Below are 11776 nucleotides of genomic sequence, written 5' to 3'. Positions count from 1 at the left end.
TTAGAAATGTGCAGAACAGAAAAATGTGTTTCGTTTGGTTTGGTTTCTTTAACGACTTTGTACAAAGTTGTACTCATCCAAAGTCGCATCAAGTTGCAGAGTAAAGATGCAATGGAAATCTCACAATTTTTCATTCACACAAGTATGAATGGACTCTTAATGTTCATTTATTTTTTACTCAAGTAAAAAAAAAAAATTAAAAAAAAAATAAACAAATAACCAAAACACACTTAGCCTTTTTAAAATTATTTTTTAATTATTTTTTAAAAATATGTTTCAACCTTTTGCGTGTGTATATTTGTTTCACTTAATCATAAGTAATAGGCAGTTATAGACACTGTGAGGGTCACCCAGACTGAGATGAAATATATTGGTGAGCACCAATCATTAAACATTTGAACTTAGCGCCCTATTAGTACATTTACATTCTAACACTGTTTTTTTTTTTTACATCTAAAGTTACCGAGAGATACAATGTCAGCACGTAATAAATATACAAACTGAAGTTCTAGCACTTGCACGTGGTTTGTCATCTAATTTAAAAAGGTATTGCACATGAGAAGACATTATGTTTTTTAGACTAGCAGTTAGCAGTTTGTGTTTTTATTACCTTTCAAGACTTGATTTATAAGCACAGACTTTAAGAAAAAAAAATTAACACCTTCAAGATACACATGTATATTAAAGGCTTATATGGATACATGCATGTGATTGTTCTGCAACCCTTATGACATACCTTCTATGCCAACAGGTCAGTACATTGAAATATGGAGGATCAAGCACACATGATAACCGTATTGGACATTTGTTTTTGTAAAGCAAATCATTGATGCATCTTAATAGAGTAGGGATTGATTTAATATTAATATGCCAGAGCAGTTCTGGGCAAAGGCCTACTTCCAATAGTGTGATACCTGCTAACTGCACATCCCTGCTCTTTGCATACCACTGACAGACCCATATCATTTAACTAGGAGAAATATGATGCACCATATTCAATGCAATTTAAATACATTCTTTGACAAATGGAATTTCTAAACTTTAAATAAAAAGGGAACATTGGTAGGCGCAATAACCAATCAAGTTGGTACTTACAGTAAATCATGCCAGGCTATTATAAAAAAAATTGATTTGCCCTCAAAGAGGTTTATTACTCACTGTCATTAAAGTGGAACTTTAGTCAGAAAATTAAGTCCTGCTAGATCACAAAAGGCTGGCCCCTTTTGCAGATATTGCTATGTAAAAGATTAAAGATAAGTGCCTATACTGTTTACAATCCAATAATACATTGTCTCATACTCCTCTAGAAATGCTCAATTGCTCTCTATTTTTCAGCACTGTGCTAAAAATCTAGAGATCAATCTGCTGACAACTTAAAGATGTTCTACTGCTCGGGCCCTGGGCTTCAGCAAAATGGAAGCCTCCTGCAAGAAGAAACAGGAGCAATGCTGGATGCAATTTACAGCACACACTATTTTTGGCAGCATAATTATTAATGTGGAATGTATGTTTCTTGCTAAAGAGCATTATTTTTTATCAAGTTGTTATGGGTTAAATTCCACTTTAAAGTAGTCGTAAACCTCAATCATGAAATCGGAACAAAGCACATATATCTATAGTGTTTACTTATCTCTCGCCAAAGCTCTAAGTGTTGTTTCTTTCTGGTGCTTCATTCCTCTGTTATCAGCATGTGTCACTTCTGAGAAGTTTTCCAGACACATGAGATAAATTTGTGATGGGGGAGGGAGCTCAGCACACAGTTTGTCTATTCAGAATACAGCTCTGTATCCTCTTGTGTGCTGTGGGAAGGGGAGTGTGTCTTTCTTCCAATCAGCTGTCTCACACACACTCACACACACACTAACTGCAGCTCTCCACCCCATCCTTTGTGATACTAACAGATGGAGAAGGATTTTAACACCATTCTGCCCTTTGGAAGGGGATAGGGAAGAGAAAACTTTAGATAAACCTACATAGGAGGATTTGTTGCATCTCTGTGTATAATCTAAAGCCAGTCACTTCACTGGGTATATGAGTTGGTTCACAACCATAAGTACATTACAATTGATGAGAAGTTAAAGTATAGGTTCAGCCAAAACTTTTTTCCTAGTTTTTGGATGGAGTGGGGAAACATTAGAACCCATGTCAGTTTTTAAGACAATCTAGGCCCCTGTTAGAAAGGCTTTCCCTTACTTCCTGTCCTGCTGACAACGTCTTACCAGCCCGGAAGTGTGGGGAACTATCCAGCAGCAACACAGACAAAAATAAAAATGCTTTCCTTTAGTAGAGATGGGAAAGGCTGGAACCCTCATTACATTTCTGTCTGTGTCCTTGTTGAAGATATCTCCTCTGGTGAAACCATTGTCAGCAAGCCAGGAAGAGAGGGGAACCCATGCAGTAAAAACCCAATAGAATTTATAATCTTTGCTCATTATACCGAAAACTAGAAATCCATTTTGGCTGGACATACACTTTAAAAACATATCCTGCACCTCCACCCTCTATACAAGCTGTCTTGTGTGATCAGAATGAACCAGATGTTTAGGTTAGAGCAAACACATTGTACTGTTTGACCGCTAAAGACAAATATTAAAGTGGTTGTAAACAAATTTTTTTAACTTTTACCTACAGGAAAGCCTATAATAAGGCTTACCTGTAGGTAAAAAAAATATCTCCTAAACCTGTACGGTTTAGGAGATATTCCCCTCGGTATGCGCCGCTGACTGCAGCGGCGCATGCGCACAAGGGGATTCTCGGCCTGAAAATCCGGCAGTGGCCGACCGGCCGGAATGAAATCTCCCGCGCGCATGCGCGGGAGTGACGATATCGCGGCTCCGGCCACTCACAGCGCCGGAGCCGCGATACCCGGAAGAAATGTAGAGGGAGCATGTCAGCTCCCTCAGCGTGGATCGGGCCATATGTCGGGGCCTAGTTTCGAAGGTAAGTATTTCATAATGAGCTAGTATGCGGTGCATACTAGCTCATTATGCCTTTTGCTTTTCCGGTTTAAAAAAAAAAAATTGCGGGTTTACTACCGCTTTAATACTTAGGGGTATCTATGCTAATGTTCAGTTGGCTGGTTCTTGCTTTAGACAATATGTATTGTGTCCTATTAAATAAGCATCAATTTATTTTTTTGGTTAGTTCCCAGAACATTAGATCTTTCTGTGATAGCAACCTGCAGCATCCTAAATTTGGTGTAGAAAAGAAATGCTATATTTTTGGTGATCTAACCTTTAATGCCACGTACACACAAGCGGAATATCCAACAGAAAAAGTCAGACGGAATCTTTTTATCATATATTCCAATCGTGTGTGTGCCTCGACTTTTTTTTTTTTTTAATTCTGACAGAGCTAGAAATAGAACATGTCTTAAATATTTCTGACGGAACCAATTCCTTTCAGGAAAACTACTCATCTCTTTTCTGTTCTGATCGGACCAAAAACGACGCATGCTCTGAAGCAAGTACAAGACGGAAGCTATTGGCTACTGGCTATTAAACTTACTTTTTCTGTTTCCATCGTATGCGCTGTACGTCACTGCGTTCTTGACGATCAGACTTTGGTGGGATCGTGTGTAGGCAAGACAGTTTCAGCGGAACTCTATTGAAAAAACCTTCCGAGTTTATTCCGATGGGAAAACCAGTTGTGTGTACGCGGCATAAGAGTTTCTAAATACATGTATATTTCAGACCATTGTAAAAGCTGTCCCCATATTTAAATTTACATAAATATTTAAATTCTTTAAAGGAAAAGAGACACATTTCAAGCATTAAGCAACAATAACCATTTAAGAAAGTGCCTGATGAACAGTGTTCAGTCTGCCAGTGGATAGATAGACCAAAACATCATGGGCTAACTTGCACTTAAAGATCCAGTCACATCAGTGAGCACTCTATGTGCACATAATACACATGTGCTGGTGCTTTACTACAACACATTATAGTGTTTAAATAAAAAAATTAAAAAGATTCTTCATTCAATTCTATGCAAAACAGTGCATTGAGATGCACTGATATATGCTGCAACATGTTTTTGTTTGTTACATTGCGTAAAAACACAGACATTCTTCATTTTGTTTGCACCAGAAGCCAACGCATTTGTATGGTTTGAAAAGGGCAGAAACATTTTTTTTCTCAGTATCCTTGTGCTGATCCTGCTTTGATTTGTGCAGCTCAATGCACTTGACCTGAACAAACCATAACACTTTTGAGAAGCTTAGACCAAACCACTGTGATCATTTGCGTAGTTGTATGTTTGTAGTGTATATACAGAGCTATATGCTCTAGTTATTGAGAATCCTTTAGTAGCTAATTTCTTGAACCACTGTGCAACATTGCGAGTCTGTGTGGGGCAAAGTTATTTTGTCCACAAAGAATATGGATATGCAAAGCATCAATCCCATATCTTTCCAAAATTCTTTCTTAAGGAAATATTTTTGGAGACTCCCTGCTAGGCGCTAACATAAATTAGATGACAGTATGAAGTCACAAGTCTAAACAGATCCTTTTGTTAAAATGTCTAAATGGTAATTATAGAAAAGAAGTCCCAAAGAAATCAATTTATATACAGATTATCCCCAGAGTTTGCTCTAGTTCATAGACTATGATAAAATACGCTCTATTTTGATGAGACTTTTCATACGCTGGCTTGTCTTTTAACTGTAGGAATACATATTTTGTGTAAAACACCATGTAACTGCATCCTATAAAACAAAGATTATTCAGTAGAAGCAACACTCTGCAATAGCATGGATATAGACGGGAATATTGATGCATTTGGTTCATTTTTTTTCCATGTCTCTAAAACTTATTGTGTGATCTTGAGAGAGACAAGCTATTTTCCAGGCTGTGTACATTTGATATACAAATCATTAATGGCCAGTGACAATTGAATGCTGAAGTTTGTCAAGTGGCCTTTGCAATGTATAGCATAGGGGTTGCCATTTTAAGAAGCCCTTTACAGGCAGACCTCCAGCAATGGATATCCTGCTCTCACTAATGTATCTAGGGGATGCCTTACAGATAGGTCTATTAGAGGAAACCTATTACAGGCAGGACAAAAAAAAAAAAAAGCAGCATTGCCAGTGTGTAGAAGAAATGCACTTGTTCAATTTTACAACCTCAGATCCTAAACCATAATGGCATGAATGTAAATAACTATTTTCACAAGAACTAGTAGCTTATGTAATACCTTCACCAAGAAGAGAGAGGGGTTTATTAAAATGCATTAGATATACATTTTTGATATAATTTATTAATATGTATTATCCCAAACACATACAAGTAAATTATAGTACACAGACTAGACAGACCTGCGGCTTGCAACATGTAAACATAACTGACCTGTCCATATCCTGCACAAAGTCTTATAACGCACATCTCTTGTTTAAGCTGTTTCTTATTTTTAAAAAAAATTTCAGAGAAAATTTCAAAGATACAAGTTTCAAATGTCTTTTGTTCTCAAAAACAAATACCACAATACTTCCCAGTTTATATACTTTAAAGGATGTAATTGGGAAAGAAAAACATATATTAATTATTTGCCATTTCGACTTAAACTAGAGAATGTCAGACTCTTACAATATATCTACATGAAGAACTCCATAACGCTGAGCACATGCTGCACATGGAGGTGTAAAGTGTTGTGTGGGAGCAGAATGTCATCTAACACTACACCAGCTAGCAGCAGAGCATCAGCCATACAGTGAAGGAAGGTTGCAGTCACTCAGCAATACTCAGGGAGGTGGAAATACAGTTACTGTTTTTTTACCAAATTCAGATCAAGTTGGCCCATTTACATGGGGGTAATGCATACCTCGCCATTTGTGAAAGATGTCTTCACTGCGGCAGTATTCAGGCATGATATAATGGCCAGATTATGTGACAAAATAATAATAGTTACACAAAAGTACACATTTCAGCTGGCACACTGATCATGCACAGTTGTCACACAAAGACTAATATGTTTGATCTCCCTAATTTGTATGCAAGGAGGCATGTACTCTAAGCCAGCCTGATATGTTAATGACAAGATATAGGTTCGATATGTGTTTTTACAGCCAAAAAGAACCATTAATCATCTACATAACTCCACCCATTCTGGATTGTAATATAAACACTGTTAACATGTTCACAGCGTGTTTTACTATTAATGTGTATATATGGCGTTTTATTTTGTGGCTAGAAGTAGCTCATCACCAGGAGAGATAAAGTGTGTCCCAGACATGTGTGCTTGATTTACAAATAAAGAATGGAATGGTCCAGTGCTAGAGTATATGCAAACATCCTCATGACTTTAAATAAAATGAAGAAATGGTTTTCTTTTGTCTGCAGTAGAAAAGCTCCTCTATATTATGGGGAGGAAATGAGCTGCAATCTCAAAGCAGTCAGTCGACAGGCACACTTGCATGCGCACACACACAATTTCTGTTGATTTATAATGTACATTCAGCTGTGTTTCCTGATCACTGTGGCATCTCTTTACTATTTACTGCAGTCTTCCAAACTTGGCTGCAAGGCCCAGACAGGACTGTGCTGCTGAGGTTCTACCATATGTATCCTCCGTCATCTGCCTCTCCCGTTTCACCCTCTTCTTCTTCAGCCTCTTCCCCAGCATCTTCAGTCTCTTTCTCTTCTTCATCTTCCCAACCGACACCACTGCCAAAATCCCCCGAGAATCCAACCACATCATCTATTAGACAAAGTCAACAAGATTACATATCCATTTTTTTTAAATAAATATTATATATGTAGGTTACAGATTATGCAAGCAACTTACAGTAGTAAGCTTTTAACTCACAAGGAAGTGTTGAAAGAGTTAAACAATATTTTGGTTTAACCACTTCAATACAGGGCACCCCTCTTTCCTTCCCAGGTCAATTTTCAGCACTGACACACTTTGACTGACATCATTTATTTTAAGATAGCTAGAGCTTTCTTTTGGTGGTAATCACCACTGAGTTTTTAGTTTTTGCTAAACAAATGAAAAAAAGTTTACTTTTTTTGAAAAAAAAAAAGTTTTTCTTTGTTTCTGTTATAAAAATGTCTAAGTGGAAAAGGTATGTATCAGGGGCTACTCCAAAATATTGCCCCTCAACAACGAGAACGTTGAGGACTATCTCGGTACCCAGGGATTCAGAAAAAATATATAAAAAATATAAATTTATTGAGAAATAAGGACGTAGATAAAAACCAATGGTCCACACGTTTACATGTACTCACTGCACCATTTTTCTTTAGCCTCTTGGCTTTAGGGGACCTGTTAGCTGGCTACGTTTGATCACTGGCTACTGTTTTTCACAAGCAAGCTACCTGCCTTTACCCTTGGATAATCGCTGCTTTTTGAGTGCTTCCTTTGATCCCCAGGTGCTATACTACCTATAAACTATCTATTGGGTGGGTTAATTCTTAGACTGGATTGGTTTCAGTGTCATTCCCCTTCCCTTTCAATCCCCTTTTGGTGCCAAACCCCCCATTTTTCCCCTTCCCCCCCGGTTTTCACCTCCCCTTTCCTTTCCCCTTTGTTCTCTCTCCTCCCTTTTCCTCCCCTTCCCCCTTCCCCCCTCTGTCATCCCCCCCTTCCTCCCTTCCCCCCTTTGCTTCTGTATTCCTGTCCACAGATTATTTAGACCCATACTAGAATACCCTATATATATATTTTGATTCCAGTTTTTGCACCTTCCAGTGTCTCCCGTGTTCGCCGTGGGGGGAATACCCATTTTGGGTGCTTCTAATTGTGCTGTGATTATGTAATTATGAGATTGTATTTTTCTGTAGATGTATATGGTCGATTACTCCTGAAGAAGCGACTCAGTCACGAAACATGTACAGGATTACGCCAGGACCTACATCTGTATTCCCCATATACCTTTGTGGTTTAATTGTTCTCTTTTGAACTACGTGTAACTATATGCAATAACTATTATATGTAATTTTGTACTTAATGTTTTTTATCTACGTCCTATTTCTCAATAAATTTCTATTTTTTATATTTACCTTGTCTGAATCCCTGGGTACCGAGATAGTCCTCAACATTCTCGTTGTTGTGGGGCAATATTGTGGAGTAGCCCCTGACACATCCCTTTTCCACTATCCTAATAGTAAGGATGATGGTACCCGCCCTTATTCTTTTAATTACTTAGTTTGAGGCAATTCCATATATTTCATAAAAGTTTGTAAGTAATTTTTCTCCTTCACTGATGTGCGCTGACAAGGCTGCACTGATGAGGTGGCACCAATGAGGAGGCACTAATATGCAGCATTGATAGGTGGCACTGATATGCAGCACTGATGGGTATGCATGGGCACTGATGTGAAGCCTTTATGGGCACTGATGGTCGGCAATGATGGGCACTGATAGGCAGCACTGATGAGGAGGCACTGACAGGCATCATTGACCGTGATTGGAAATGTGATGTGTTCCTGGAGGCACATACGAGCGGCATGTTTTGAAGGACATCACATGACATCCAGTCAGAACTGGAATGCCATTTCTCGGCCTATAGCAAAATGACGGCCGGATGGTGGCTTTCCAGTTCTGGAAAAGATGTGGTTAAAAATGCCCTAGGCCAATGGTCCATTTTTTGTGGCAGGCAACACAGTGCATCATGGTGTGTGGAAACGGACTACAAAAAATGCTTTAGAGCATTTGTTATCACTTGATGTGTTGTAGTCAGTTGTAAGAACCTTTTGTTGAGAAAAAGAAATACAATTTTTACTGAAATTGAAGTGCCACACCACTGATACAAAATACAATTTTATTCTGATAAAAGTCAAGGGAACAATACAAATAGTAACCAATGCATTTCAGGGTTTGGCAGCTACTGATAAGGTCTGTGCTTGTAATCAGACTGAAAAAATAACATTAAAGGTCCAGTTCACTTCTAGCCTGTTCACGTTGTCAATCAAGCCCTGATGAAGGGGATTCTTTTGAACCCCAAAACGGGCTGGCCACTTTTTGGATTGTCCCCTTGACTGTTTGTCAGGACTGGGCTCAGCCCTTCCTTCTCTAAGCTGGCTGCTCAGCTGTCGGCTAATTGCCAGCTCCTATCTCTCCACAGTGACTCACCTGTTGATGATATCCTGCTCGTCAGTCCTGCCTACCTAAGCCGTCCAGCCCAGACGATCTCTGCCTATGCCTTGTTCACATCTCTAGAGACGCTCTCCTGTGTTCCTGTTAAAGACTTGCTTGGCTGACATTCCTTCTGGCTCCAGATTCTGCTTGCTTTTCTACTATGCTCATCTCTGGCTTCCTGACGTTTTGGCTTGTCTGACTATCAGCTCTGGTTCCTGAATGTGAGTGTGATTTTACTGTATTTTTGTGATTTTACTGTACTTTTGTCTCAGTCTGATTCATGGTTTCTGACAGTAGGCGAAGGCCATGAATTCATAAGATGCAGTCAATCCACTTGTTGGTAATAGTTTTTCCCGATTGGATGAGCAGGATCACCGCATGGATCAGTTTGCCGTGGCGTTACAAACGCTCCTGAGTCACACGGCTCACCTGGAATCTCCCACTGTGGCTGCTCCGGTACAACCTCTGTTGCAGACCATCCCTGCTGCTGGGTTTCTCAACCAGGTTGAGATATACTTTGAGATGCTGCCCCAGGCGTTTCCCACGGACAGAAGCAAAGTAGGTTTTGTGATATCTTTGCTTTCTGAGAGAGCCTTGGCCTGGGCAAACCCTCTATGGGAGATGCAAAAGCCTGTTGTCTTGAGTCACCCTGAGTTTGTGGCTTCTTTTAAAAGGGTATTTGATGTTCCTGCAATCTCCGCTTCTGCTACCAAGTGCCTCATGCCCATCAGAGTACGAGAACTGTTGCCGACTACGCCATTGAATTCTGTACTCTGGCAGCAGAGGTTGCTTGTAACAATGAGGCCCTCATGGCTGCTTTTCCTCATAGTCTCTTGGATACAATCAAGGATGAGATAGCAGCCTGAGATATACCCACTGAGCTGGAGAAGTTGGTCACGTCTGCCATCCTCATTGACTCCAGACTTAGAGAAAGTCTCTCTTTTAAGGAGCACTTGTGGAAGCCTCCTGTACATTTGTCTCTGAGCTTTGTAGTCCCACCCTTGCCTCCCTCATCTCCCATGCCTCCTGGACTGGGTTGGTCAGTGAAGATGAACCCATGCACTTGGGCTTTACATGTCTCTCTGCGGATGAGAGAACCCTTAGGAGGATGGAGAGATTGTGGCTTTATTGTGGCCAGGCAGGTCACTTTTTGAAGTCTTGTCCCACCCGTCCAGACCTTAGGTGGCGTTGTTTCGTCCCCATTTATCCAGAAGGATAAGCCCCTGGTTATGGTTACCCTTTCTTAGGCTGAGTCATCCGTCAAGATAAAGGCTCTAATCGACGCTGGGGCTGCAGGCCTGTTCATTGATGTCACCTTTGTATCGAAGCTCTCGATTCTGCTACAGCTGTGTGACACTCCACTTGCCATTGAGGCTCTTGATGTGAGACCTCTACAGCCTGCCCATGTGACTCATGAGACTGTTCCATTGTCCATGGCCATAGGGGCTCTTCACCATAAGATAATCAAATTCCATGTTATTTCCTCACCTAAGTTTCCACTGGTTATTATCCTTGGTTACAGAGGCACAACCCCTCTTTGGATTGGCTCTGTGCTGAGGTTCTCTCTTGGTCGCCACAATGCAGTAAGACATGCTTCTAGAAGGTAGCCAATGTCCTGTGCACCTCTTCACTCTCCTTCCTGCTGGAGGAGTACTGCAATTTTAACAATGTCTTTGACAAAGGTCAAGCCAGTAGTTTGCTTCCACACTGGTCGTATGATTGCACAATTGACCTTCAACCTGGTGCCATACCCCTTTGTGCCCGGGTTTACCCTTTGTCAGTTTTGGAAGATAAGGCCATGGAGGAGTATGTTGCAGACGCATTTTCTTGAGGCTTCTTCTGCTGGTGCTGGTTTCTTCTTTGTGAAGAAGAGTGGTGGACTGGGACCTTGTATTGATTATAGGGGTCTCAATCATTTCACAATTAAGAATTCCTATCTGATTCCATTGATTACAGAGTTATTTGACCACCTCAAAGGAGCAACAGTTTTCACAAAGCTTGATTTGAATGGGGCATACACTCTCGTGAGGATTAAGGAGGGCGGCGAATGGAAAACTGCGTAAAAAAACTACTTAATACCACAACAGGCCATTATGAGTATTTCGTAATGCCTTTTGGCAATTTTCCAGGAATTTATTTGTTGCAGTTATATGTGGTGGTTTATCTCAATGATATCCTCATATTTTCCAAGTCCCTGGAGAGCCACCACACAGATGTATGTCGTGCGCTTTAGAAACTAAGAGAGAACAATCTCTATTGTAAATTGGAGAAGTGCGAATTCCATTGTGAACAGTTTAAATACCTGGGTTATGTCATTTCCACTGCTGTTTTTTTGATGGACCCAGAGAAACTTTCAGCAGTCCTACAGTGGCCCTGAACCGTGAGTTTACATCCTCTGCAGTGGTTTCTTGGCTTTGCCAACTATTATCAGAAGTTTATTCATAACTTCTCATCTCTGGTCAAGCCCTTGTCTGATATGACCAGAAAAAAGGATGGTAACCCACAGAGTTGGTCTCTGGAATCCATTAAGGCCTTTGAGAGTCTCAAGGCTGCCTTTGTTTCTGCTCCTGTGTTGGCAAATCCTGATCCTACATTACCTTTTATGCTTGAAGTTGATGCTTCTGAGACTGGTGTTGGCACCCTTCTGTCTCAACGTCCTACCTCTGAGAGTGCTATGCATCCTTGTGGCTACTTTTCCAAG

General features: G+C 40.3%; 1 protein-coding gene across 1 annotated transcript in view; it reads right to left on the bottom strand.

Moving 5' to 3' along the window:
* Positions 1-230: 230 nt before the first annotated feature.
* SPOCK2 (SPARC (osteonectin), cwcv and kazal like domains proteoglycan 2) overlaps positions 231-11776 on the bottom strand; it is a 253519-nt gene continuing 241973 nt past the window's right edge. The window contains exon 10 of the mRNA XM_077454420.1: positions 231-6693. Coding sequence (XP_077310546.1) covers positions 6548-6693 — 146 coding nt within the window. The 3' untranslated portion in view covers positions 231-6547. The remainder of the gene's footprint in view (positions 6694-11776) is intronic.

Source organism: Lithobates pipiens, unplaced genomic scaffold (assembly GCF_037356315.1).
Source record: "Lithobates pipiens isolate NorthernLeopardFrog02 unplaced genomic scaffold, aLitPip1_a1.2 Scaffold_25, whole genome shotgun sequence".
Classification (NCBI taxonomy): Eukaryota; Metazoa; Chordata; class Amphibia; order Anura; family Ranidae; genus Lithobates; species Lithobates pipiens.
Note: the sequence above shows the minus strand (reverse complement) of the source record. Positions and strands in the feature narration are given on the sequence as shown.